Source organism: Patella vulgata, chromosome 2 (assembly GCF_932274485.2).
Source record: "Patella vulgata chromosome 2, xgPatVulg1.2, whole genome shotgun sequence".
NCBI lineage: Eukaryota > Metazoa > Mollusca > Gastropoda > Patellidae > Patella > Patella vulgata.
The window spans coordinates 57999504-58026533 of record NC_065880.2 but is presented as its reverse complement, the minus strand read 5'-3'; the positions used below and the strand labels follow the sequence as shown (position 1 = coordinate 58026533).

The window sequence follows — 27030 nt, the reverse complement described above, 5'->3', positions numbered from 1 at the left end:
AAGTCTTTATACATGTGGAAAGAAACATTAATATCAATAATAAAGCAGACTAATGGCTGTTTCTTTTAATACATAAATCTGGCTACTGGATGGAATTTTATTGAGTATTGAGCAATCAATTCATTATTCCATAAAACAATTGAAGATATTAAACATTGGTAAAGAAACTCTCCCCCCACCCCTTCCCTCCCACCGCCACCATGATATTGTACAAAGAAAAATTGGTTGTATTTTACTTACTCTAATACAGGTAGTGGAACTGTTAACTGATCAAAATGAAGATGATTCTTTAATTCTACTAAATAATCCACATACATAACTTTTTTTCCAAACTTAGCACTTAATATTGGCTTGAAAATATTCCACAATATTTTAATAAAATTTGTAGGATGGACAAGATATAAAGCCTTTAAATTCTTCTTATATCTGAAAGCGTATAATTATACACAAAACTATCAGCATTAAAAATATCACATCAATTATGTGCACAATTTAATAAATTAGTACCACAAAGTAATTAGTGTAAATTGTTGAATTTCAATAGGCTTATTCGTTTTATTTACTGGTCTTAATAATGCATATAAATTTCATACAGATCAGATGATAACTTTAGTCGTTAGAGCATTCACAAGGTTCAACAAAGTGAAACAAGGACCATAACTGAAGAAGTAATTTATAGAAATTGTTGAAATTAAATAGGCTTCTTCGTCTCACTAATGCAAACAATATTTATAAATTTCAAACTGATCAGATAATAAATGTAGTCTGTAGTATTCACAAGAAATTGTGGATGATGGACAGACGGATGGCAATAAACGATCACATTTCCATTTTGTTTAGATATCTTATTTACTTACTTTCTGTCGAAAGCTTTATAGGCTTGTATTAGCCACGATAATTTGGGTTTATTACTGCTTCTTAAACCATAATGGAAATACACCAATACATAATCTTCTTCTACATACTTATCTAATGTATGTTTAATATATCTGTAACAAAAACATATGTTAACAAGACAACAGTAAAGCGGCGGTTGGATGTTTCAATCCCAAAATAAACAGATGAGACTCCTTAATTACTTGAACATTTATCTTTTTAAAAATTACAAAGCATTGAGCAATCACTCTGCTTAACCTGAGCAGAAAATGCTTTTTGTTGAATTTATAGTCTTGGTGTACAAATTGTACACCACCAAGTTTCATCACTAGCACTCAATTAGAATCTGAGCTCGGCGGGTGCATTTATCATTAATATTATTTTTTCTTTCTGATATCATTAGAAAGATATATGAACGATCGGTCGGGGGTGCTTTGTTGGCATTTCGAAATACCATGCATTTTTTGTAAGTTGAACACTTTAGTTCTCGAAATCTTTTTTTGAGGCCATTTGTCAACATAGCACCCCCGACCGATTGAAAGTTTGTTTTATTGTCATTTTGATGCTATTAAAATCAACTATATCGGAGCATGGTAAGTGCGCCTGCCGAGCATGGTAAGTGCGCCCGTAGAGCCTTTGAAAATGGTATACAATGGGCAATTTTGTCAAAAATAAATCGCGTGGTTTTGCCTTGTTGTGACGTCATTTCTACACGAAAAGAAAAATCCATTCCAAGTTCCTAAGACTCATATTTGCCATAAACTAGATCGAAATGCAACTCGATGTTTGTGTATGAAGTAAGTGTTATGTTATATGAATAAATGACTTGCCTGAAAAGACATAAGAATAGTTAATTTTAATGCCTCACGATAAGGGTCCACAATGTTTACATCACGTGACTGATATTCGCGCGCTTTTATCGAAGGGAAATTTCCTCTCAGCTACCGCACGCCTTTACGTTTAACACCAAATATTTTTCAACCGTTAAAAATTGCCAAACATAGACAACTATTTCAATGTTCTGAATTACTTAATTCTCTGTTGTTCAAGTCTAATTTTAAGTATTGAGCATATCCACACTAATGAGTGTAGTAAGGTGTATCTCAACTAAATGGCCAAAAAAGATTGCATATATTATTTGTTTGTTATACTTCTGAGTTTAGTCTAAAGAAAAGTAATAAAAGAGATATAAAAAACAATTTCAGCGTGTTTAATGTATTCTTTTGTTTATTTTTTAATTATTCCCTACAAAAATGAAGCAATTTAATGACGGCCATTTGTGACATGGCCTTATGACCCAACTTGACTGTTGTATATATTTGACACTTTAGCTCTAAAAAACATACAGGTAAGTTTTAATGGTGTCTATATTGCATTATTATCAGGTTTAGGTTGTTTTATCCTATTTTATCTTCGAATTGGTGAATAAATACTGTTTTAAAAATTGTTTCACGTACGTGATGAAATTCCGTCAATTTATAGTGAATTTCTCGTCGATTATAAAAACTCATTTTATTTTGTTAAAAGCAATCTCCGCAGTTTCCTTCTTTATTTTATACATTTGTTTGTGTTTTAAATACCACTTAACCAATAGGAAATATATTGTATGTGAAATTATATGTTGTCAATTAAATATGTAGTGGATTCTGTCAAAAAATCTTCGTCACGTCCGAGAAAAAAGTAAACTTTCTGACCGATGTAAAATGCATTGAACCCGTAGTTTCCGGTCCGCTCTTCTGTATTTGAAATCAGTAATCGTCAACTTATCCGATTTACTGCGCATGCTCTGTGCAGACAACCCATCATGGCGGATAATGAACGGTAAGTGTTTTCCGTCAATGAACAAGATAGCTAATCACGTCCGGGAGAAACGTCACGATTGAGAACAATAATGTGAAAACACAACAATAGTATAACGCAAACGAAAAAGAACAGTTTTAACGTGTTTTCGTTATAACAATCCCCCCATATCTGCAATGTTTTGCTTGTTTTCATCGAAACTAAAATTAAAGTAATCATTTTTATTCTGTGGTCGTGATTTTGGACTTCGAGTTTTCTCCCGGACGTCACTTTGGACGCGTTTAAATCAAGTCAATAATCACGTCTCTATTGCATTTTACTATCATTTGATATTCTGTATACATTATCATCATTAATTATATTAGTAATAAAAATTCAGACCACGAAGAATTATTATGAATGTTTCTCTCAGAAGCTGCTTACTGAAGGAAAAAATAAATTCAGTTGTTAGCCGACCTATGAGACAACTATCCACTATCCTACTTGTCAGTTTGATTGTCAGGAATCACGTCCTGCTTTTTATCATTAATTACCACATAACTCCAGTGTTAATATTGAAAGGAAAGCTAATGAAAGTCATGTATGAAATGAATTATTTCACATTGAAATGAGAACTTCCATCGTTTATTACAAAAATTGTTTGAAACATTAACAATCTGCTTGGACATGATTTTAGACATCAAGGGTGTAGTCCTCCATCACATCCAAGGACATGTGTATGGTTTTGTATTGAGGTCAACAATCACATCCATATTAGGATTTATTTTAATTTGATTTATGATTCAGGCATCACTTATTTAGATGGTTATTTGTAGCATAAACTAACTATTATTTTGATTTATTTATAAATAAATCGCATACAATTCTATAGTTTGGGTTTGAGACCTGGTTGTGATTATTGACATTTTGGAAGTGGCTTAACTGTCCATCATCACATCCAATTTAAAACACATTATGTTTTGCGAGTCAAAAATCACGAACCTATGTAAGAATGTACCGTTTGCAGTAAATTATTGTTTTTGTAGATATTATTACCAGCACAATAAATTATTATGAAGTGATAGAATGCTAACAAATGATAAGTTTGTTGCCGTAAACAAATCTACAAAATTATTTTTTATTATAAAATCTGGATGTGATTATTGACAAACAGTATATTATTTCTTGGTCAATGGTCACAGCCTAGGAATGGATATAAAAACTAAATATTTTGTAGTGTTATGTGGTTTACCATAGTTGAAACAAAGTGTGTCTTGACACCATATTCTGACTTATGAATTTCACAAACAATTAGTGTAAATAAATGTATTCAAATTCAAATAAAGCTATATGAACTGCACGGATGTGATTTTTGACAAATGCATATATCTTTGAATTTGAATTTAGAGACGTAAAGTAAACAAATACCTAAATTAATAAAAAAAACTTAATATTTGACAATTTGAGCTAATAAACATTTCAAAACCAATGTCACAAATGTATACTATTTTTACTGACAGGTGGTCCCTTCGTGTTAGGCCTGTCAAGGAGAAGAAACCAATAAAAACCAAGGCAGATTATAATAGAACCTACTTGGAAAGACTTAAGGCAAATCCATCAAAATATGCAGCGTAAGTACTAACTTAATAATTAATCAAAGGTATTAATCATGTTTATTCATTGCAACTGTATCTCCTCATTGCTGCAGCGATGGCCTAGTGGAATTAATAATACTATTTTGATCCGCAAGTTGTACGTTCTATTCCCTGCTGTGTCATGCCCAATATGAGACTTAAAATTGACAAATTATTGCCTCCTTTGCTACTGCTCCAGGCATTAAATGGTTATGAAAAGAAGGCTTAGTATCAGTAACATGTAGCTGAAACGGGATGTCATGTCTGTCTGCGGTAGTGATGATAATTTTTTATAGCTTTTAGCTAATGATCCAAGTCCCTTTTTGTTTGTATACGTTTTATTTCTGTCTAACTTGCATAGCCTTTATGTGCCTGATAGCAGGGATAACTCCCCTACTAAACTCATTTGTCTATTACATAAAGGTTGTGTATCATTGCTAGTTATTGTTTTGTGGCGGGTACTGTGCACAGGGCAGGGTATGCTTACCCCTCCGGAACACCTGATACCACTTTTCATGCCATATGGAAAGTCCACATAACTAGTTTTGTTTATTTTATGTATGTCTTTGTCTTTCACTGTTTTTTAACAGTTTACTTTGTGTGGATATTTTTAATTGACTATTAATACCAAGTTTTGTTAAAATCCATTCGGCCATTTTTATGCCCTGGCAGTATGAGAGGCATATAGGCTTTCAGTAGACCTGTTTGTTTGTCTGTCCATAACGTCGGACTAAACTTTTTGGTCAAATTAGTTTTAAGTGAAGCTGATGACCGGTCCATTATGATAAAACTTCACGCAAATAATCCTCAGCATATCATTGTTTAAAATAGGTGTCAATTTGAGGTTACGACCTCCGTTTGTCTGTCCGTCTGTCGGTTCGTCCATTTCATTCAGGTTAAGGTTTTTGGTCAAGTTAGTTTTTAGTGAAGGTGATGTCCTTTTATAATGAAACTTCACACAAACGACCATCAGCATATCATTGTTTAAAAAATGTGTCAATTTGATTTATGAGACAGATAATTAGGTATTGATATTATTTAGATGTTAACTAAACATATAAATTTGTTTTTTTATTTTCAGTCATCTTGAAAAAGATAGACAGAGAAGAAAGGCATGGAGAGGCCGAGAAAAATCGAAGGAGGATGTTGATAAAGAAAGGGCCAAAAGCAGGATCTGTTCCCAAAGATATCGGGATAAACTAAAGGATGCAACAGGAAAAACATGCGTCTCATCGCCAAAGAAAGCTAGAACGAGAGCAGAAATTGATAAAAAAAGAGAGTATTGGGCGAAAAAGAAAAGAGAATCGCGTTCAAGACAAAGTTCGCAAAAAAAACGGCGTGTCAAAGAGTTTGACAGAAATAGGAAAAATATTGATGATAGTGACAATATGGACAAAGAAATTACAGTATCTGATGTCTGGTTACCCACTGAAGATAAAGTTTTGTCACATGATGCAGTGAGGAAAGCAGCCAGTAGGGCTACAAAATCTCTTCCCAAAAACCCACAGAAGTTTGCTTGTGTTTTAGAAAGAGTTATCCATAAAGCATCCCCCAGGAAAAGACAAGCTTTTGAACAACTTACCAAAGGGGACTCGAGTGATCCAGTTGTTGAGGAAATCAAAAGACTAAAAACACAAAAAGATCGTAAGAGCATAATCAAACGAAGATGCTTCATAAAGACTATGATGAAGAAATACAAAAACTGTTATGCGATGAGTCGCGCTACAAATATTAAATATGACTACTTAAAGTGCAGAAAAGTTAAAGAAGACGATGTATGGGCCAAAAGATCAGACCAAATTTCAGAAGATACAAAAAAAAAAGTTGAGGAGTTTTATAAAAAACCAAACATTTCGACACCTCTTCCTGATATGAGGAAGGTAACAAAAAAAGGGAGCACAAGTGTATTGAACAATACAATTAAAGAAAGTTTTAATTTTTTTAAATCCGAAAACAAAGAAGTTTTATTAAGTCAAAGCAGTTTTCATTCCTTAAGACCTAAACATATTAAACCCCAAACAAAGACAAAACATATATCTTGCTTGTGTGAATACTGTGCCAATATAGAACTCAAAATTAAATTTCTTAAAAAAATATCAGAAACTGAGATTGATGAAAGACTTTCTAATAAATACACACTCATCAGAGCCAGTATGTGTCCAGTAGAAGTAGGAGACTACAACAAAAGAGTTTGCGTGGAGAGGAAATGAGAGGAATGTGGCACGCACAAACTAAAGAGTCTTTTATATCAAGTTGAACAGAAAGACACAGTATCTTGGCAGTTATGGGACTCTGTGAAACACGAAAACGGCACTAGGAAAGAGCTTGTTACGGAAAGTGGAAGTGGAGAGCAGTTCTCAGCAGAATTCCTGAAAGAAGTAGAAGCACTAAGTCTTCACTTGCACAACGCCAAGTGGGAACACTCCCAGTTTACAAATCTCACTTCCAAGGCCCTCCCAAAAGGTTGGGTGGTTATGGTTTTAGATTTTGGACAGAATTACACATGCATCAATCAGGACGAAGCACAAAGCGCTCATTGGTTTCACAATCAGGTCACCGTTCATCCAATTGTGACATATTACAACTGTCAAAACACCCATTGTCATGAAATTGTGAAAGAAGAGCTAGTGATGCTGTCCGACGACCTAAACCATGACACCAGTGCTGTCAAAGCTTTCATCAGACAGGCTGAAGATCATCTCACAGATAAGAGAAATCTAAAGATAGAACATGTGGTACAGTTCTCTGACGGATGTGCATCACAATACAAGAGCAAGCAAGCCTTTCATGACATTTCTGATTCCACAAGCCATTCAACCGATCGGTGTTTTTTCGGCTCAAGACACGGAAAAGGCCCTTGTGATGCCTGTGTTGGGGTGGTCAAATCCAGCATCCGAAATGCGGTCTTGAGAAGAGAAGTTATAGTCCAATCAGCAGAGGATGCTTTTGGGTACTGCAGGATAAAGATGACGAGGGATGAGACGGATGACCAATGTAACCATTCTAAAAGAACCTTCTTCCTAGTGAAAAACATATCGCACAGAAAGAATTCAAATTTGATGACCATTGTTGGGACTCGATCTCTCCACTGTGTGGCATCAGTGACAGGACCTGGTGATGCAGTGTGGACAAGGAACCTATGCTGCTACTGCGACGTCTGCATTGGTTACGAGAGTGGACTTTGTGAGTCAACCGGCCATGTTGACAATTGGACACTGCAACCTTTGTTACAACAGAAAAAATCAGCTATTGAAAAGTCTGGAAAAGACCCGAAAGTTGCAGAGACAGAGAAAGCACCCAAAACTGCCCAGATGCAAAAGGAGTCGAAGGAAGATAATGCAGGAAACAAACTTATGACTAGGGATGAAAACACGGATGTGCTCATCATAGAACCAGAGATAACTAGACAACACTTTTTCGCAAGGTGCACTGAATACCTTGCCAAATGCAAAAATTTTGGGAACTTGCAAGCTAGGGCAATCTACTTAAAAGAACTAGATTTATACCAAAAATATACAGTAGAAGTAGAAAGTGGGGTATCTATTTTGAAAAATAAACTGACTGTAGACAAAGTGGCCCTTACTCTTCATCCTGGTCAGTGCAGTTTTGGTTACCCAGTAGTCGTTGTTGGTGATGGAAATTGTTTGCCCCGATCTGTGAGTGTTGCATGTTATGGATGTGAAGAATACCATGAGGAAATAAGGGTCAGAATTGCAGTAGAGATGTCCTGTCATGTGGAAATGTACACTAACAATGATTACTTGTGTAGAGGAATTCCTGAGCCAATCAACGAAAACGTAGTCTCTTTGTATACTCAATTTTCCGACCAGTATATTGCTGGGGATAAAATTACAAATGCTGTATCACAAAGAACATTTGAAGCTGAAACAGTTGCAGCAACAAAACCAAAAGAACTTATGGGAATATGGCAGTTATTTGCTATTGCCTCTGTTCTTGGTTGTAAAGTGGTATCCAAATATCCATCACAAGGAGCTCAGATACTAACATTGGGTTTACACAGAGATATCCTACCAAGGGACAAGTTAAGAGAAGCTACCATTACAATCATGTGGAGTTCAACAAGAAATGACATGAATCAGACAAACTGGGTACCAAACCACTTTGTCCCAGAAATTCCTGTGGATTCAAATACGGAAGTGCCAAGGGACCTAGATGCTGTGCTGGAGGACTTTGGTGAAGGGGTAGAGGTGATGGATGAGTGGAGCGACCCCATTATAGATTACAGTGATGGAAACATTATGGAATTATCGGGCCTCTCTATGATTTTGGATTTCGATTTTACTGACCAGGCTAATTTATCAACCATGGACCAGGCTAATTTATCAACCATGGACCAGACTGATCTACCAACCATAGACCAGGCTAATCTACCAACCATAGACCAGGCTAATCTACCAACCATACACCAGGCTAATCAACCAACCATAGACCAGGCTAATCTACCAACCATGGACCAGGCTAATTTATCAACCTTGGACCAAACTGATCTACCAACCATGGACCAGGCTAATCTACCAACCATGGACCAGGCTAATCTATCAACCATAGACGAGGCTAATCTACCAACCATGGACCAGGCTAATTTATCAACCTTGGACCAGACTGATCTACCAACCATGGACCAGGCTAATCTACCAACCATGGACCAGGCTAATCTACCAACCATGGACCAGGCTAATCTACCAACCATAGACCAGGCTAATCTACCAACCATACACCAGGCTAATATACCAACCATAGACCAGGCTAATCTATCAACCATGGACCAGGCTAATCTACCAACCATAGACCAGGCTAATCTACCAACCATGGACCAGGCTAATCTATCAACCATAAACCAGGCTAATCTACCAACCATGGACCAGGCTAATCTACCAACCATGGACCAGGCTAATCGACCAACCATAGACCAGGCTAATCTACCAACCATGGACCAGGCTAATCTACCAACCATGGACCAGGCTAATCTACCAACCATAGACCAGGCTAATTTATCAACCTTGGAAAAGGCTAATCTACCAACCATGGACCAGACTGATCTACCAACCATGGAAAAGGCTAATCTACCAACCATAGACCAGGCTAATCTACCAACCATAGACCAGGCTAATTTATCAACCATAGACCAGGCTAATTTATCAACCTTGGACCAGGCTAATCTACCAACCATGGACCAGGCTAATCTACCAACCATGGACCAGGCTAATCTACCAACCATACACCAGGCTAATCAACCAACCATAGACGAGGCTAATCGACCAACCATAGACCAGGCTAATTTATCAACCATAGACCAGGCTAATTTATCAACCATAGACCAGGCTAATCTACCAACCATGGACCAGGCTAATGTACCAACCATGGACCAGGCTAATGTACCAACCATACACCAGGCTAATATACCAACCATAGACCAGGCTAATCTATCAACCATAGACCAGGCTAATTTATCAACCATAGACCAGGCTAATTTATCAACCATAGACCAGGCTAATCTATCAACCATAGACCAGGCTAATCTACCAACCATGGACCAGGCTAATCTATCAACCATAGACGAGGCTAATCTACCAACCATAGACCAGGCTAATTTATCAACCTTGGACCAGACTGATCTACCAACCATGGACCAGGCTAATCTACCACTAATCTACCAACCATGGACCAGGCTAATCTACCAACCATGGACCAGGCTAATCTACCAACCATGGACCAGGCTAATCTACCAACCATAGACCAGGCTAATTTATCAACCATAGACCAGGCTAATTTATCAACCATGGACCAGACTAATCTACCAACCATTGACCAGGCTAATCTACCAACCATAGACCATAGGTATGTTTAGGTTACATTTAAATTTTAATATTCTTAGTTGTTTTTCAAAAAGAATAGAAGTAAAGGCATAAAATGTAGCATAAGCGCGTCTATATCGGAGTGATCATCATGGGTTAAAAAATTATAAACAATGACGCAATACGCCAAATTATCATGAATATTCGTGATTCAAGTAACTCAATAAACTAAAGCCAAAGCTACCTGAAACGACTGTTTTCATACGGTAATGAACTTAATGCCAACTAATATAGTTCATTGAAGAAAAATGTAGTGGGATGTAAATATTTTATAATGAATAACTAATCTGAAAATCATGGCAATTGAAACTTTATCTTTAATCCTTTTAATATATCTTGAAATTTCTTTAGATATCATACTGGGGAATACATAATAATTCAACATGGGTCTACTTTGTTACCTGCAGTCGTAAGGATGTTAAAAGAAAATTTGCGTTACTTTTTCAATTGTTACTAACATTTGCTGTTATTTTTCATGAAAGTTCTGTTTTACAAAGGTTATAATAAATTTTTGTTTTTTTTTATTTTCACAGTTCATAAAGTTTTTGCAACTTCTGTTGTACATACATTTCTTTCATACTATTACAGGAGTCATAGGTTCAAGCCCCAGCCCGGCCATGTATATTGCACAGTGTTTGATATTATGAAAGTATTTTTAGGGCCATTCAATCATGAAGAATACTGGGCACATTAAATTAATACTATAAATTGGCCGATTTTTTTTCAATGTTGTTTTAATGCAGTTCATTAACTATGTTTTAATTGGTTATTAAATATGTACTCTTTCTCTTGTAAAAAATATTATTAATAAAAGTTCAATTATTGTCCTTTAATTCAGGTTGATGTCTGGCCTTGGGTTCGATTTTTTACCAAAAAGAAGAAATTATGGTCCCTAAATGAAACAACTCACACGGTAGTGGCCACGGATGTTAGGGCAAAGAGTGTTTCTCCTGACATCATTATGTGTGGAAGCAGGCTGCTTTATAAATTTACAGGTACTATATTCAGACTCTTGTGTATAATAAGATAAAAACATACTGATATTGCATGTTCTGGATTTAATTTTAAATTATTAACATTGCATTTTTATAAGTTCATTCTGTAACATCATTTGGTCTTTTGTTACGCCACCAATCTGAATAGACATTTATTATCTTCAAACCTTTATCAAGCTAGATTTTGCAACCAACTGGCCTACGCAGTTTAATATACATGTGTTCACACCTTTTGCCATTAAAGTGAGTCCCACATGATAATGGTTCTTAACATGCTTTATACAGAATATGCCATTCTCAATAATCACAAGATTCTGTCATGATAATATACTCTGAAACCAGGGGAATAGATAAATGATCACTGGCCTATTGAAATAACCCAGGGACATTGTTTGTCTTAAGGCAGGCAGATAGTTAGCATTTTCATTTCTTTTTTCCAGATAAACTTTTCCAGTGATCACGAGAAAAATACCCATACAGTGTATCCAGGACAGAAGTGCTCAATAAAAACATTTTAACTGTTCATGTTAACAAAATTCTAATTACTAAATACCAGTTGATAACTAATAAGATTGCCTCATTGTTCCTTGATGATTCTGAAATAAAGACATTCAATTGGTGCATTTGGTTTTAAAGTTCTGATTGTAAGGGACCGTTCACAAATGACGTCCGCTAAAATTTGGCCAAAAATGAACCCCCTCCCCCCTTGTCAACATTACAAGGATAGACAGAAATACATGGACGTCAACTTTTCACTGACTCCCCCCTCCGAGCTGACGTCATTTGTGAACGATCCCTAAGTCAATTTCTGTCTGCAGTCAGACTATTAAAAAATGAATAGCAAGTTGAATAAATTCTTAATCAGAAGGTCGATGGTTTGAACCTGCCTTAAGAGTGTAAATTTCTAAAGTCGTGATATCTTGTCTACGAACATGATTCCCTAACCGCTGATTCCTGTAGGTAAGTGATTAGTACTGGTTAACCAGGAACAGTAAGTAGATTATGTGACTGCCATGATATGAATGAAATAATGTTGAAATCAGCGAAAAACTAAAAACAAAAAACAAACGAACTGTAAACAAAATATTTATTCATTCAGTTTGCAATACAAATAAGACATGCCTCCCTCTCTCTTTATATACAGACTTGGGACTGTCTTGCATGTTCCATTACCTCTGCCAAATCGAGTAATCGTGATTAAAACAAGATGAATAAAATGAATGATGATTTATAAAAATATATTATATAAAGCCCACCACCAGAAATGCAGAGAATACATATATAAGCAAACTATTAATACACACAACTGCATTAGTACATTTATATAGTGAAAGCATGCAAGTATGAGTGCAAGGTGGGTTAAGGCAAGATGTATACAAACCTTACAAAAACTTGTAAAACTGTTGTTGTGTTACATGATGTTGTAACATTTGCGTTTTTATGATTATTTATGGTTTCCATGTAGACCAATATGTAGTCATGTGTCAGGCAGCAGGACATTCATTTCATTTACAATTAAAAAATTATGACCCTGTCAAAAATCACACCCATAATCATCATTATTGTCAATGATCACATCCATTTCATCACATCCAAGAACTTGTCAACAATCACGTCCAGCATAAAAATTCCATTAATTTTGATTTTGCTTACAATGTTGTTACAGAAGTCATTAAAAGTCGTATTAGTGATGCATTTTAGTTTTAAATAAGGCTTTGACAAAACATTTTTCCACTTAGATAAACAGTGAAAAAAATTTATATTTCCTTGAAATCATATGTTCATTCAGCTGTGTCAAACTTGTGTTTATCTTACTTTTGTTAAACAATTCTATTATATATATATATACATATGTAAAATATAGGGACAAATACACATAAAAAAAACAATTGTATCAAATGATCATTCATTTTATTGAATAAATATGAGATTTTAAAATGTCAAAGTCACAACCAAGCAATTTTCAGGACACGACTTCAAAACAATATTTTTCAATAAATGTGCTTTATTTTATCTTCCTGTTACTATTTTCCACAAGCTGATATATTTATCTTTTGATTCAAGTCAAGAAAACAAGTCTTGAACTGATTTGAAAATTGTTTATTGATGTCACACTTCATACACTCATTAGTGTGGATATACTCTGTTTTTAAATTTTAATGTCCAAACGAATGCAAATGAAATTGGAACATATCAACACGGTATCCGAGAACCATTTCCGGTTGTGACTTGTATTCGTATGAAGGAACGGACTTACGGATACCGTGATAATAACATGATTTCTGACCATTATAATATCCCAAATAAAGTTCGAATGGCAAAAGAATTAACGCCAACAAAAAAATAATTTAAATAATGGCTCAAATTCTGGAATTTCCGTTGACGATTTATTACAACATTTGGTTTAAGATTAGTGCCGTGGTAAGTCAATAAATGGCCGTACAGTCCATCAGTCGGATACCTGATTGTCACAAAGGCAATTTATTCAATATTTTATCATTATATATCGGTTCTCATACTAATTATTTATATGTTTAATTCATTGTAATTTTGGGGAAATACATGTATTTAACACCTAATTTTATTTGTTAGCCAGTATAAAACAAATTGAATCTAGGCTGACAAACACAGTGTGAAGGCTTTATTAAATTTATTAGGCCTAGATTTGATTTGTTGACGAAAATATACATGTACGAATAAAAAAGGGGAGCTGCTCCACGATAGTCTACATTTGGAGGAATAATGAAAATGTTCAAATGTAAGGCAACACAAATAAAATAACTTGTTTCTCGGGCACCGCCCGCACGCAAAATTGGTTGCGCAGGCAGTCTATTTATTAGTCTTGATGAAAAAAAATAAATATGTAACGCCCGCCCGCACATCGACAAGAAAGTCGTAAAAAAAATATCCCGCATGTACCTACATCCGCCATACATGTATATCTATTCAAATGTATTAAAACTGATTCAGATGAACATGCTGTCTTTTTTATCCGAACAATGGCGAAGTTTGGCAGATTTGCCTTTCTTATTGATATTGAAAGAACCTCCATTTTGTATCACGTGATATTAATTACCTCCCCTGATAAACTAGAATTTGATTCGTGTTAAAAGTCATTGGCGACAATATTTCAATCATTCGATCGTAATCGGCTCATTATTGCCGGCTTCAGTCGGTCCTTGTTTGGAAAATCCTATTGATAAAATAATGAACCGTAGAACAGGTTAATTAATTATAGCTAAGAATACGATACGATGACGATAGTCGTCATAATGCATACCTTAGAATCTGGGTCATTATTAGCACATTTACGGTAGTTTCGATAATCCGGAAAATAATAATTGGATTACCGATTTGATGGTTTTACTGACCAGTTGTTAGTTAGATTTAAATAGTCATTCAATATAAACACCGGATAGAACACCGAATATCCTGAGAAACACACCGAATATCCCAAGAAACAGTATTTCCGGCAATCTCCAATACCGATGACACGGTGTGACATGCATTAGTTGGAATTCGGTAAATAATTATAAATAAACCGGCGATACTAGATTTAGTTTTAAATACTGTTTACCATGATTATTATTTTTGATACACCTGGTGAAAGAGGTTTAGTTTTTAAAAATATTGTTGTCTTTATGGAGGGCTATTACATAGTCGTATGGAATTTTATTTTAAACCAATTTCAATTATGTGAATTAAATATGGAAAATTATTTTCCTTTCAGTCAGTGTTCAGTCTCAGTGTTTTAGTAGACTTGATTTTGGGTTTATGTTTCAAGTATGTACAATAAAGTTGAATATAACGGAAAGCAAAAACGTAAACAAGTAATGACTTTCTCATTTAAAAAAAAAAATAAAAGAAAGACCGCCCTCCCGCCCCAACAATTTTCAGCAATAGCCAAATTTTATTTTGCACCATCAATGAGTAAAAAAAAAAAAGAAACCGCCCTCCCTCCCTACAGTTTCAGCTGTCAGTTGCCCGAGAAACAAGACATTTATTTTGTGTGGCCTAAAGTAGATCTACATTGTAAAAAAAAAAAAAATTCTTCCAGTCAAAATCCTAGTATTAGTGCCACCCTAAGCCTACATGTACCTTAGCCTACTGTCGTATGGGTACCTACAGTCTTCTTTTAAAAGTTTTAAGGAATTATTTAGAAGCACCACAAATAATTTGTTTTTATTGGTCAATGTTGTTAGATAATAATGTATCAAAATAGAAATCTTCTTGTAACATGTAAGCAATACATGCAGAGAACAAACAATAGTGAAACAACAGTTACCGGTATGTTATTTTTAAAATTATATAGTTGCTATGGCAACCACCCAAAGTTCTTAATATTTTACTAAAAACTATGCAATTTATAACAATTATACAATTTATAACATTTAATATCACATTGCTTTTAGATATGCTAAAAGCTTTCTTTAAAATGGGGTGATCAGTAATCACATGTTTCATTATAGTAAAAACACCATTCAACATGATATAAAATTGCATTTTTGGGGTTTGTTTTTCGATTTAGTTGCTGACAACAAAATATATGTTAAATATACAAGAGTAAAGATATGTAAATTTTAATATTCACAAACTTCTGGACTTGTAAACAAAATTCACTTCAAGATTTCAATTCCTTCATATTTCATTTACAGTATGTCTTAATACCAGCCAAAATGGGCAATTTGCTACTGCGGAATGTTTTCAAAAGTGAACCTCTTTCCAGCTATTGAGAGAAGACATATGTGACCCCCCATAGCATACTGAGTCATAATGAGGAAATTTTGAAAATTTGGTATGTTCCAAAACAAAATCCCATAGCAAACAGGCCATTTATCTGCTGTTTTGTCGTTGAATATATCTTTCCATGGGTTTTCAGGGGTGCTGAAGACGAAAATCGTAGTAAAAATTTGATCCGACTATTTCCGCAATTTATTTGCTATTTTGTCGTTTAATATGTTTTTTATTTAGGATTTCAAGGGTGTTGACGACGAAAATCGTAATAAATGTACTCCTTTCGTAACGAAACATCCACAACACATACGGCATAATATTCACATGATAGTGTTATACTGAAGAACAATCTATACATTAGTAGTCTGTTGTGTATATTATAACTTTGGAGAGATTAACTGGATCAGTGCCAGCTAGTGGTCAGGAGATTAAGATTGTTGATTGGATAATTATCAAAGAAGCCGCACACAGCTGTACTCGTGTTCATTTAACACGTGAATTAAAATAAGATTTTGCATGTACGATAGGTCTATTATTATTTTCAGGTACCATGACGTTATCAAAATACGAGTCCCTATAGAAATGTTAATTTCATAGTCAAGAAATGCTTAAGTTCACTTTCGTGCATTTGGCTTTGATGTAAATATCAACATTATTCAGTGGATACTCAATGGCAGACTCGAGAATCGTCGCATTTCAGCTCATTGGTCGTTCTCATTTTTTTGACCCATGGTGATAAGAGAATTTTAAACAATAATATCCCAGATGCATTCCTTACTTTGCATGCCATATGAAGAAGCGACAGTAAACGAAATTCAGCTATCAATAAAATTCTCTCTTATTTCCATTTAAGGCCTATAGATTATTTTTTTAAAGATGATATGAGATATCAAATAATCACCACTTGGATTAATTATTCGGAGTAAATAATGAGTTGTCGACGGCTTTATCATTGACCCACGACAGTTGATTAGTAATAGTATTACTCAATGAAACACACCCGCTTGTCAATTAATTTACATCATCAGCCACGTGGTTTCGATTAACACTCAACGGCAATCTATATACGATCAGAATTAATTTTTTTTTTCACTGCCACTTATCAGAGTGAATCGCATGAAGTTACCCAAAGACATTATCGCCAAAACCAAATATTTATCGATAATGTCTTACACGCCAATCAGCAAACAAGTTGTGTAGACAGCATGGCAACAAGCTGAGTTTATTTATATTTTTGGGGTGTTTTAAAACTCGATTGTATCCGTTCAAAATCAATTCATCGACAATATTTTGATCATATTTGTAAACTAGAGATACTCCACTTTACAACGATGCCAATTATTATGCAAGAGGAATGACCGGTCGTCCTGCTGCGAGCGAAAAAAAACCCCCTAATTTCGCCGAGAATTTTAAGAAATAGGACAAATTTAAGAATACGGTACTCTTACAAAACGTTCAAATACAGGTGTTTTAAAATGTTTTATTGCTATTTTGATCTTTTGTGTCGATAGATAGTATATTTATAGACTCATTTTTGTGAAAATCTCAATTTCGATCCAAATCAATATTTTCACTTATTTTGTCTTTATCTCATTATTGATTCGCACGCATTCTGACTCATTTAGCTGCAGCCGGTCACATATATAAAGATTTTGATTTTATTTATTTTTTTAAAATCTTGCCCAATAGCTTCTGATTTTAAATAATACAATTATCAATATTGATGTCATAATTATTGGAAAATAATGCTTTTTTAAAAACATATACAGTGCTATGACAACCAAAGTTGATAATATATGGCGGATTAAAAATATGTAATTTTAAAAACTAACAAACTTTTTGACATATTCCCATAATTTCACTTGTTTATCTCCATTCCTTCTTATTTTACTAGTGTCCCAAAAACGCCCCAAAAATAGGCAATTGTGTGCCGCGGAAAATTGTTCAAAAATGAACATATATTCAGCTCTTGAGAGAAGGCATATAGATATTTTTACTATTTTTTTTTCTGTTTATCTTACTTGATAGCTACTGACTTTAAAATGAATAACATCCAGGTTCAATATTTCAGATATAAGTCGGTTGGTAGCCCCTCAAACCAGTGAATATAGATGAACTCCTAGTAGGTTTTAAAGTTGATGTAAAAAATGTGGACGCAACTGCACATTATGCCGACACCTCAAGGAGAATACATTCATAAAATCGAAAACCAACTCCCAATATTTTTGTAATAAGAGAACATCTAAATTGCTTAACCCCATATGTAATTTACGCTATCATTTGCTCTTTCTGTGGCAAACAATACATCGGCCAAACGAGCGATAATTGTAAGAAAAGATTTCTCAATCACCCCAGTGACACCAGAAGAAATAAGGAAACCCCAGTCAGCAATCATTTCCAGGAATCCAATCACAAACCTGACGTCATTATTCTCACAACGACGTCATGGAATTTAAACAAACGGCTGAGACATGAGGAAAGTCTAATTCAACACTTAGGTACTAGCCACCCAGGAGGCATCAATGACCACACCTAAGAGAGAATTTTTTGAAATTTTTTTTTAAAGATCTTAAAATGCCTACTCATCGATGTGTAGAATGCGGCCGCCGATACCAATGGCGCTCAAATCTCTACAGACATCTCCAAAAAGATCATGATTACAGCAGCATCAAGATCAAAGAATTAAAGAAAAACTATACCATAGGACCGTCGATCCAGCACAACATTCATCCATCATGCGTACCGGAGAAACCGAGCGAATGGGTGACCCCATTTGAGGCTCGTTCACGACCTCCTCCAACCACTAGGATTATTTGAAACACAGAGGCTACAGCTATCTCAATAAGCCCGGTAGAAGAAAACACAGCCATAGATTCTGAAGAATTTTTCAACAAACTTAACAGCTCTGAAGACCAAGCATCCAGCACCGAAACACTGTTAAAATCAATTCCGTCTGATCACGACGTGATACCCACATACTACCACGAATTGGATTTCAACAAGATTCTCGAAGAATTTAACATCTCATTTAAGAATACAAAGAATCGTTCCGGTTAAAAATTAAGAACTTTTTTTGTTTAAATTTTGTTAATGATATATGTATATAATGTTAATTTGTTAAATCACCTTATACTCATATCATCCCACCATGTTACCGCGAATCGAGCGTTATATATAACTTTTTTCCAAATTTTAAATTTTAGCATCAAAACCTTCTTGAATAATCATGATCACTCCCAGATAATCACGATTATTCAAGGTTTTGATGCTAAATAACATTCTTAAATAATCCAATTACGTCATAATCTACTAGTATAAATACCGCACGCTTCGCTTCATTTAACTCATTACTGAGGAAGGACACAAATAAATTCAACTTGAAAACCTACTAGGAGTTCATCTATATTCACTGGTTTCAGGGGCTACCAACCGACTTATTTCTACGCTTTCCTGAACCCCTTATGCATCGCTGAGATCCCAGTTTAGATGTCCTCCGGTTACTAGCCTCCAGCTACATCGGACATATTGTACGAGAGTTGTTGTCGTCTTCCACTGCATTTCAGATATAACATGGACAAGACCATTTTTGATGAAAAAATTGACCAAAATCACTTTGACAAAATGGAATTTTTGAGAAAACCTATGTATTTTGGAGTTGCTGGGGAAATGGGAGTAATTGTTACACAAATGTGAAAATCGAAACATAATTAGCCTTAAAGTTGTATTTCATGAATTTACATCTACATTTTTGATAGTTTCGATATGAAATGAAATGTGGCGTCGCAAAAAACACCAAAAATGACTTTTTCAAGGCGTTGAAAAACCTTTCTTCCGCGAAAAGTCAACTTTGAGCCTCCATAAATTTTTTTTTTGAATCTGTAAAAAGTTTTGTGAGAAAAATGATGAGATCTACTTGAAAAACTAATAAAATCAAATGTTTAATCATAATCTCAAAATCACGTTTTCCACCTACTCTATAGGGTCCACAAGCTAAAATCGCGATTTTTCGTTCAATCTGGGGCCATAATTCAGGAAGTTACATTCCGATATCGAAAGGAACCGAGATCTTTGGGTTATTAACTTAACATTTCAAGTTTCATCAAAATAGGATTAAAATTGTGACCTCTATAGGGTCCACAACCTTGATATACCATATTTTTTATGCTATTTGAGAACGAAGGGCGGCCATTTTGTCTGTCAGTTTTGGCCCGATTTTCACGAAATTCGAACTCAGTCTTCCTTAGGGTGTAACGGTGATATAACCATACGTTTTTTTAAATCGGATAAAAATTATGACCTCTATAGGGTCCAAAAGCTAAAAACGCAATTTTTTGTACAATCAGGGGCCATAATTCTGGAAGTTACGGTCCGATATGCATGAATATCAAAAGGAACCGAGATCTTTGGGTTATAATCTTACATTTCAAGTTTCAACAAAATTGGATAAAAATTGAGACCTCTATAGGGTCCACAACCTTGATATACCATATTTTTACACTATTTGAGAACGAAAGGCGGCCATTTTGTCTGTCAGTTTGGGCCGATTTTCATGAAATTCGAACTCAGCCGTCCATAGGGTTTAACGGTGATATAATAATATGTTTTTTTAAATCGAATAAAAATTATGACCTCTATAGGGTCCACAAGCTAAAAATGCGATTTTTTGTACAATCAGGGGCCATAATTCAGGAAGTTACGTTCCGATATGCGCGAATATCGAAAGGACCCGAAATCTTTGGGTAATAAGCATACATTTCAAGTTTAAACCAAATCGGATAAAAATTGTGACCTCTACAGTGTTCACAAGCTAAAAATGTGATTTTTCGTACAATCAGGGGCCATAATTCATGAAGTTAACAGTCCGATACATGCCAATATCGAAAGGAACTGAGATCTTAGGGTGATAAACCTTTATTTCAAGTTTCATTGAAATCGGATAAAAAATTGTGACCTGCAGACTATTCACAAACAATTGTGGACGGACGGACGTCCGGACAGGGGCGACGACAATATACATGTACGTCCACATGAAAATGTGGGCGTATAAAAATCAGAGAGAATTGTTGAGTTTGACTATTGAATGTCAGTCGGGGTGTTTTGAATCAGATCAGTTAATTACTTGGTAGTTATATACTCAGTACACTATATTAATTTTGGAATTTTGAATATTATTTACCATGTGTTGATGTCCGATTGGGCATATTCCTGGTCGGACAATTTAGGACGTTTGGAAAACAGCGTCGGACATGTCCGGAACATACAGGCAAAATCCCATCACTGGTACAAACCTTAAATCAAATACTTCAAAGTTTAACCCAAAAGGGCTAGAAATTCATGCGAATCTCCGAATCTAATTCGCACAAGAGTTTACGCTGCGAATCTACAAGAATTGGCGTAAATTTTTGTAAAAAAAAATAACAAAAATCGGAGAGAATTGTCGAGTTTTACTATTGAATGTCAGTCAGGGTGTTTTGAAACAGATTTGTATGACTTACATTATAGAATACTTGTGTTTTTGTCTTTCTGTTTACTTCTAATTTATAATTTTGACGAGTTTCTCTCTTGCTTTTCTTTTTATGTTATGTAATGAATTGTATGGAAAATTCCCCGATCACAACACAGTGTCTTGTAGAATTAGAGCTCCGAAAGGAATCTGTATTATAACGGTGCAACTCCATTTACATTTGTATTTATGCATTGAATCTCAGTTACGATAAAAATTTATTTGTTTCCTAATTATTTATTTTAATCCCTCTTAAATAATATTTAATAGAAAATGCCTTAGCAGGCCAACCTTGAAACAAAATAATTTTGGGTTCCATTTTATCCTTTCGAGCGAGTTGATTCCGCTAGTTCTACCTTGAAACAAAATAATTTTGGGTTCCATTTTATCCTTTCGAGCGATTTGATTCCGCTAGTTCTACATCAGTATTATAATGGGTTTAAATTGGGTCATTCCAATTCTATTCTGTCACTGTCAAGGTCAGCACTTGGTTTTTTTTCACTTTTGTTTGTGCAGACATAAATTATATTCCTTTATTATAATACTTTGTGCAGTTATTAATTAAGATTCAGAGGATTCGCGCAGATTGCATATATGAGAATCCTCTTAGATTCTCGCAAAAAATGACAAATTTCTAGCCATGCCCAACAAATTTTAGAAAACAGAATTTTCATTGATTTTATGTCAACAAAGTGCCATAATAGAGTAATTAATTAATCGAACGTGAGATCTGTAACTCAGTTATATAAAGTAGTGCTGCAGAGCACCAAATTTCAAACATATATCTCAAAGTTTAACCTAAAAAATTCTGGAAGAAAGAATTTCAATTGGTTTAAAGTCAACAAAGGGCCAAAATTCAGTAAATAATTAATATAATCTGAGTAACTCTGCTACATACAGTGGTGTACCAACCCTCATTCAAATATCTCCAAAACATTCCCAAATGAGAGAGAGAGAGAGAGAAATGGGGTTCAACGTCCACTCAATACAAACTAGGTCATTTTGGGACTAAATTCCCAAATGACAAATAACAGCTAGACAAAAAGAAAACCTATAGTTATCGTGTTTCAATGCATCGACAAATCAATTTGCTTATCATCTCACTTAAGACATTCAAACATGGTTGTTTACCCCAAGCTTGTAACGGTTTAAAAATTATTGAACCAGTTAACTGGTCGTTAAAGAAACAACCGCAACCGGTTAACCGATTTATTCACATTTAATAAAAATTTTCTATTAAAATATTTGTTGCATCACAGGAAGACACGGTAATATAATTTTAAATTATTAGTATTAAGTTAACTGTCAGTACAATTTCCATTCATTCATTCATTCTTAATGTTTCATTTCTCCATCATGCACAGTACTGGTACTTTGACAGGTCAAGCATAGAACAGTTCAAATCAGGTTGATTTAAAACCAGCGGCTGCCAGGCAGGATACGCCCACATTTTTGCAAGAGATGGATAGAGAACAAGCTAAAAACAAACGTGATTTTTTGCACAATCAGGGGCAATAATCCAGAAAGTTATGGCCTGAAATGTGCAAATATCAAAAGGGACAGAGATCTTTGGAGTAAAAAGATATGTTTTAAGTTTCATCAAAATCGGATAAAAATTGTGACCCTTAGAGGGTCCACAACCTTCGTATTACACACTTCGAGTACAAAGAGCGGCCTTTTTGTCGGGCGGTTTCATTTCGATTTTCACAAAATACGAATTCAACCTTCATTATGGTGGAAAGGTGATGTATTTAAAGGGTTTTTAAAATCGGAAAAAAATTGTGACCTCTGCAACCTAAAAATGTGATCTTTCGAACAATCAGGGGCCATAATCCAGGAAGTTAAGTTCGCGTATCTGCGATTATCAAAAGGAACCAAGATCTTAGTGTGTAATGGTGATATATTCAAATGATTTTTTAAATCGGATAAAAATTGTGACCTCTATGGGGTCCACAAGCTAAAAACGTGATTTTTCATACAAGCAGGGGTCTTAATTCAGGAAGTTATGGTCTGATATGCACGAATATCGAAAGTAACCCGAGATCTGTGGGTTATAAACATGTATTTCAAGTTTCATCAAAATTAGATGAAAATTGTGACCTCCAGAGGGCCCACAACCCTCTGATACACAATATTTTGACACTATTTGCGAACGAGGGGGTGGCCATTTTGTAAGTTTCGGTTCGATTTTTACGAAATTTGAACTCAACCATCCTTAGGGTGTAACAGTGATATATTGTAACATTTTTTTTAAATCGGATAAAAATTGTGACCTCTATGGGGTCCACAAGCTAAAATCGCCATTTGTCCTACAATCAGGGGCCATAATTCAGGAAGATATGGTCCGATATGCCCGAATATCGAGAGTAACCAAGATCTGTGGGTTATAAACATGCATTTCAAGTTTCATCAAAATCAGATGAAAATTGTGACCTCCAGAGTGTCCACAACCCTGATACACAATATTTTGACACTATTAGCGAACGAGGGGCGGCCATTTTGTCCGTCAGTTTCGGTCTGATTTTTACGAAAATAGAACTCAACCATCCTTATGGCGTAACGGTAATATTGTAACGTTTTTTTTTAAATCGGATACAAAAATTTCGTACAATCAGGGGCCATAATTCAAAAAATTATGGTGCAATATGCGCGAATATCGAAAGGAACCGAGATCTGTGGGTTATAAACATACATTTCAAGTTTAAACCAAATCGGATGAAAATTGTGACCTTCAGAGAGTCCACAACCCTGATACACAATTTTTTGACACAATTTGCGAACGGGGGGGGGTATTTTGTCTGTCAGTTTCGGTCCGATTTTTACGAAATTTGAACTGAATCATCCTTATGGTGTAACAGTGATATATTTTAACTGTATTTTAAATTGGATAAAAATTGTGACCTCTATGGGGTCCACAAGCTAAAAACGCAATTTTTCGTACAATCAGGGGCCATAATTCAAAAAATTATGGTCCAATATGCGCGAATATCGAAAGGAACTGAGTGAGATCTGTGGGTTATAAACATACATTTCAAGTTTAAACCAAATCGGATAAAAATTGTGACCTCTACAGTGTTCACATACTAAAAACGTGATTTTTCGTAAAATCAGGGGCCATAATCCATGAAGTTACAGTCCGATACATGCCAATATCGAAAGGAACCAAGATCTGAGGGTGATAAACCTATATTTCAAGTTTCATTGAAATCAGATAAAAATTGTGACCTGTAAACTGTTCACAAACAATTGTGGACGGACGGACAGGGGCGACGACAATATACGTTTCACTAATCTAAATGATGCATATAAATTTTACACAGATCAGACGATAACGAGGTTCATCAAAGTAAAACAAGGGCCATAACTCTAGACATAATAAACGGAAATTGCCGAAATTCAATAGGATTTTTCTTTTTACTAATTTAAATGACGCATATAAATTTCATACAGTTCGGCAGATAACTTTTGATGTTAGAGCGTTCACAAGGTTCAACAAATTGAAACAAGGGCCATAACTCTAGACATAATAAACGCAAATTATTGAAATTAAATAGGCTGCTTCATCTCACTAATGTCAACAACATATATCAATTTTAAAACAATCAGATCATAACTTTTGGCATTAGAGCGTTCACAAGAAATTGTGGACGACGGACTGACGGGGGCGACGGCAATCTACGTCATCAATGACCTCGGTCAAAAAATTGTGATACAAAGATTAAATTTCAGTTACTAAATCATTTAAAAGTTCCCTCTATGAAAAATGAGGTGGAAATTCTAATAAATCTGGCAGGAAAACAAAAAAAGAGGTAACATTTTTGTGGGTACAAAATAATATTTCTAAACAACCTTCTATGAAAAATGAGGTGGAAATTCTAATAAATCTGGCAGAAAAACAAAAAAAGAGGTAACATTTTTGTGGGTACAAAGTAATATTTATAAACAACCATTGAAAAGGTAAGTTGCCAGGCAATGAAACATACGCCCATAGCAGCTAAATCGTCTGAGTGGTCGACAGGGATCTTAATCGGCTGTTTTTTTAAGCGGCTTTAGCCGCTTGAAGTTCAGTCAAGCCGATTGGTAAAACAATGAACTGGCCACTATGGTATCATAAATCTACTTTTGGCTAAATTACAACGGGTTAATTATTACTTGTTAATTAAGTAGTCAATCAACTTGCTTGTCGGCTACAATAATAGTCATACCTTAGCTTTGAGGTAATAAGCCACGCAGCAATGAAGGAAGACGATCTTGGCATGGATTGTGCATCTATCGCACGCCTTCGACACTCCGTAGATATTAAAATAATAATTGGATCATAATTTAATGGTTTCACTGACCAGTTGTTAGTTAAATTTAAATCTTAGTTCAAGAATATAATCCTCGGATAGAACACCAAATACACTGAGAAACAGTCATTAATAATATTTTTTGAATCTCCAATGCCGAATCGCTGATGACATGTGATATCGGTTGGATATAGGTCAGTAAACCAGCGATGCTAGTTTTAGTTTTAAATAGCGTTTACCGTTACGTTATTTTTTTTTAACACATGCTGACAGATGCATATTTTTTAAAAATATTGTCATTATTATTACTGGAAGCTATATAGCATTGTCATATGGAATTTAATTTTAAAGCCATTTCAATTATGGTTGTCACGTGATCACGGTGCTGTGTCTATCATGGACGAATGAATAAAGTTACACATAGAAAAACCAGCGTCTGCCAGGCAGGATACGCCCACATTTTCGAGAGATGGATAGTAGGGTTGAGACAAAAAGTATTTATTTATTAAATCTCCCAAACACATTACATTTTATGAGGCGAAATGGGCCAAATTTCATGAATTTGGTTGGGCCAATGTGAAAATTGAGTTTTTGGGTTGGGGCAGCGGCCATTTTCAAAATGGCGGTAAAAATGATTTTTTTGCCGTTATTTTCGCTAAAACCTGCGATTATCACAAACATAAGAACGAAAATGGGTGTGCAATATGTCTTTTTATTCGTTTTCCTGGATGCTGAATTTGAAAAGTCATGTTTCGGCAAATTCCAATAAACGGCCGCCATCTTGGATCCAAAATGGCGGCCAAAATGGCACCGAAAATGGCAACTTTGGCATTTTGTTCTTCATTATTCCTTTTGCATGACGGATAATATGTCTTTTTATAGGTTTTGAGAGGTGGCGATATGTATATTTGCCTAAATATTTACTTATTATATTTATACTAATTTATAGTTTTGTTTCATTGCATTCGAATTTGATCACAATATTCCGCAAATTGAATGATTATTTATTTTATACATTGAGAATTTCAGTTTTTGTTTTGCGTCACAGTTTACTTTCACAGTCAGTCTTACATTTGGATCACTATATTGTACCTATATTTACAGTTTTGTTTTACCTTTTCCACAAGGATCACTTAGCACATTTTATTTCTACGCGTTATCACCTTGTATCTTTGTCAGTATGCTATTCGTATTTAGTGTTTCAATAATGACTCTACATCCTCTACTTTGTTTTCAGGCTTTATAATGTCACTAATAGAGCGAATAAGTTCTGCATTGGTAAATTTTTCGTATTTGTACTTTCCAGTGTCCAATTTCACTCTGCGCTTCTCCCGAATGTCAGGG

The 27030-nt window shown here is 34.9% G+C and overlaps 1 protein-coding gene and 1 non-coding gene across 9 annotated transcripts in view; one reads left to right on the top strand and one right to left on the bottom strand.

Annotated features, from left to right (window-relative positions):
* LOC126811200 (rho GTPase-activating protein 8) overlaps positions 1 to 27030 on the bottom strand; it is a 221553-nt gene that overhangs the window by 30582 nt on the left and 163941 nt on the right. For all 8 annotated transcript variants that reach the window (XM_050536765.2, XM_050536766.2, XM_050536767.2 and 5 more), the window contains 2 exons: positions 858 to 989; positions 241 to 426 (listed from right to left, as the gene is read on the bottom strand). In XM_050536765.2, the coding sequence (XP_050392722.1) occupies positions 241 to 426; positions 858 to 989 (318 nt within the window). The remainder of the gene's footprint in view (positions 1 to 240; positions 427 to 857; positions 990 to 27030) is intronic.
* LOC126811209 (uncharacterized) lies at positions 9705 to 11763 on the top strand. Its single transcript, XR_008786094.1, has 3 exons — positions 9705 to 10148; positions 11004 to 11160; positions 11601 to 11763. It is a non-coding gene; the product is annotated as an uncharacterized LOC126811209 (transcript).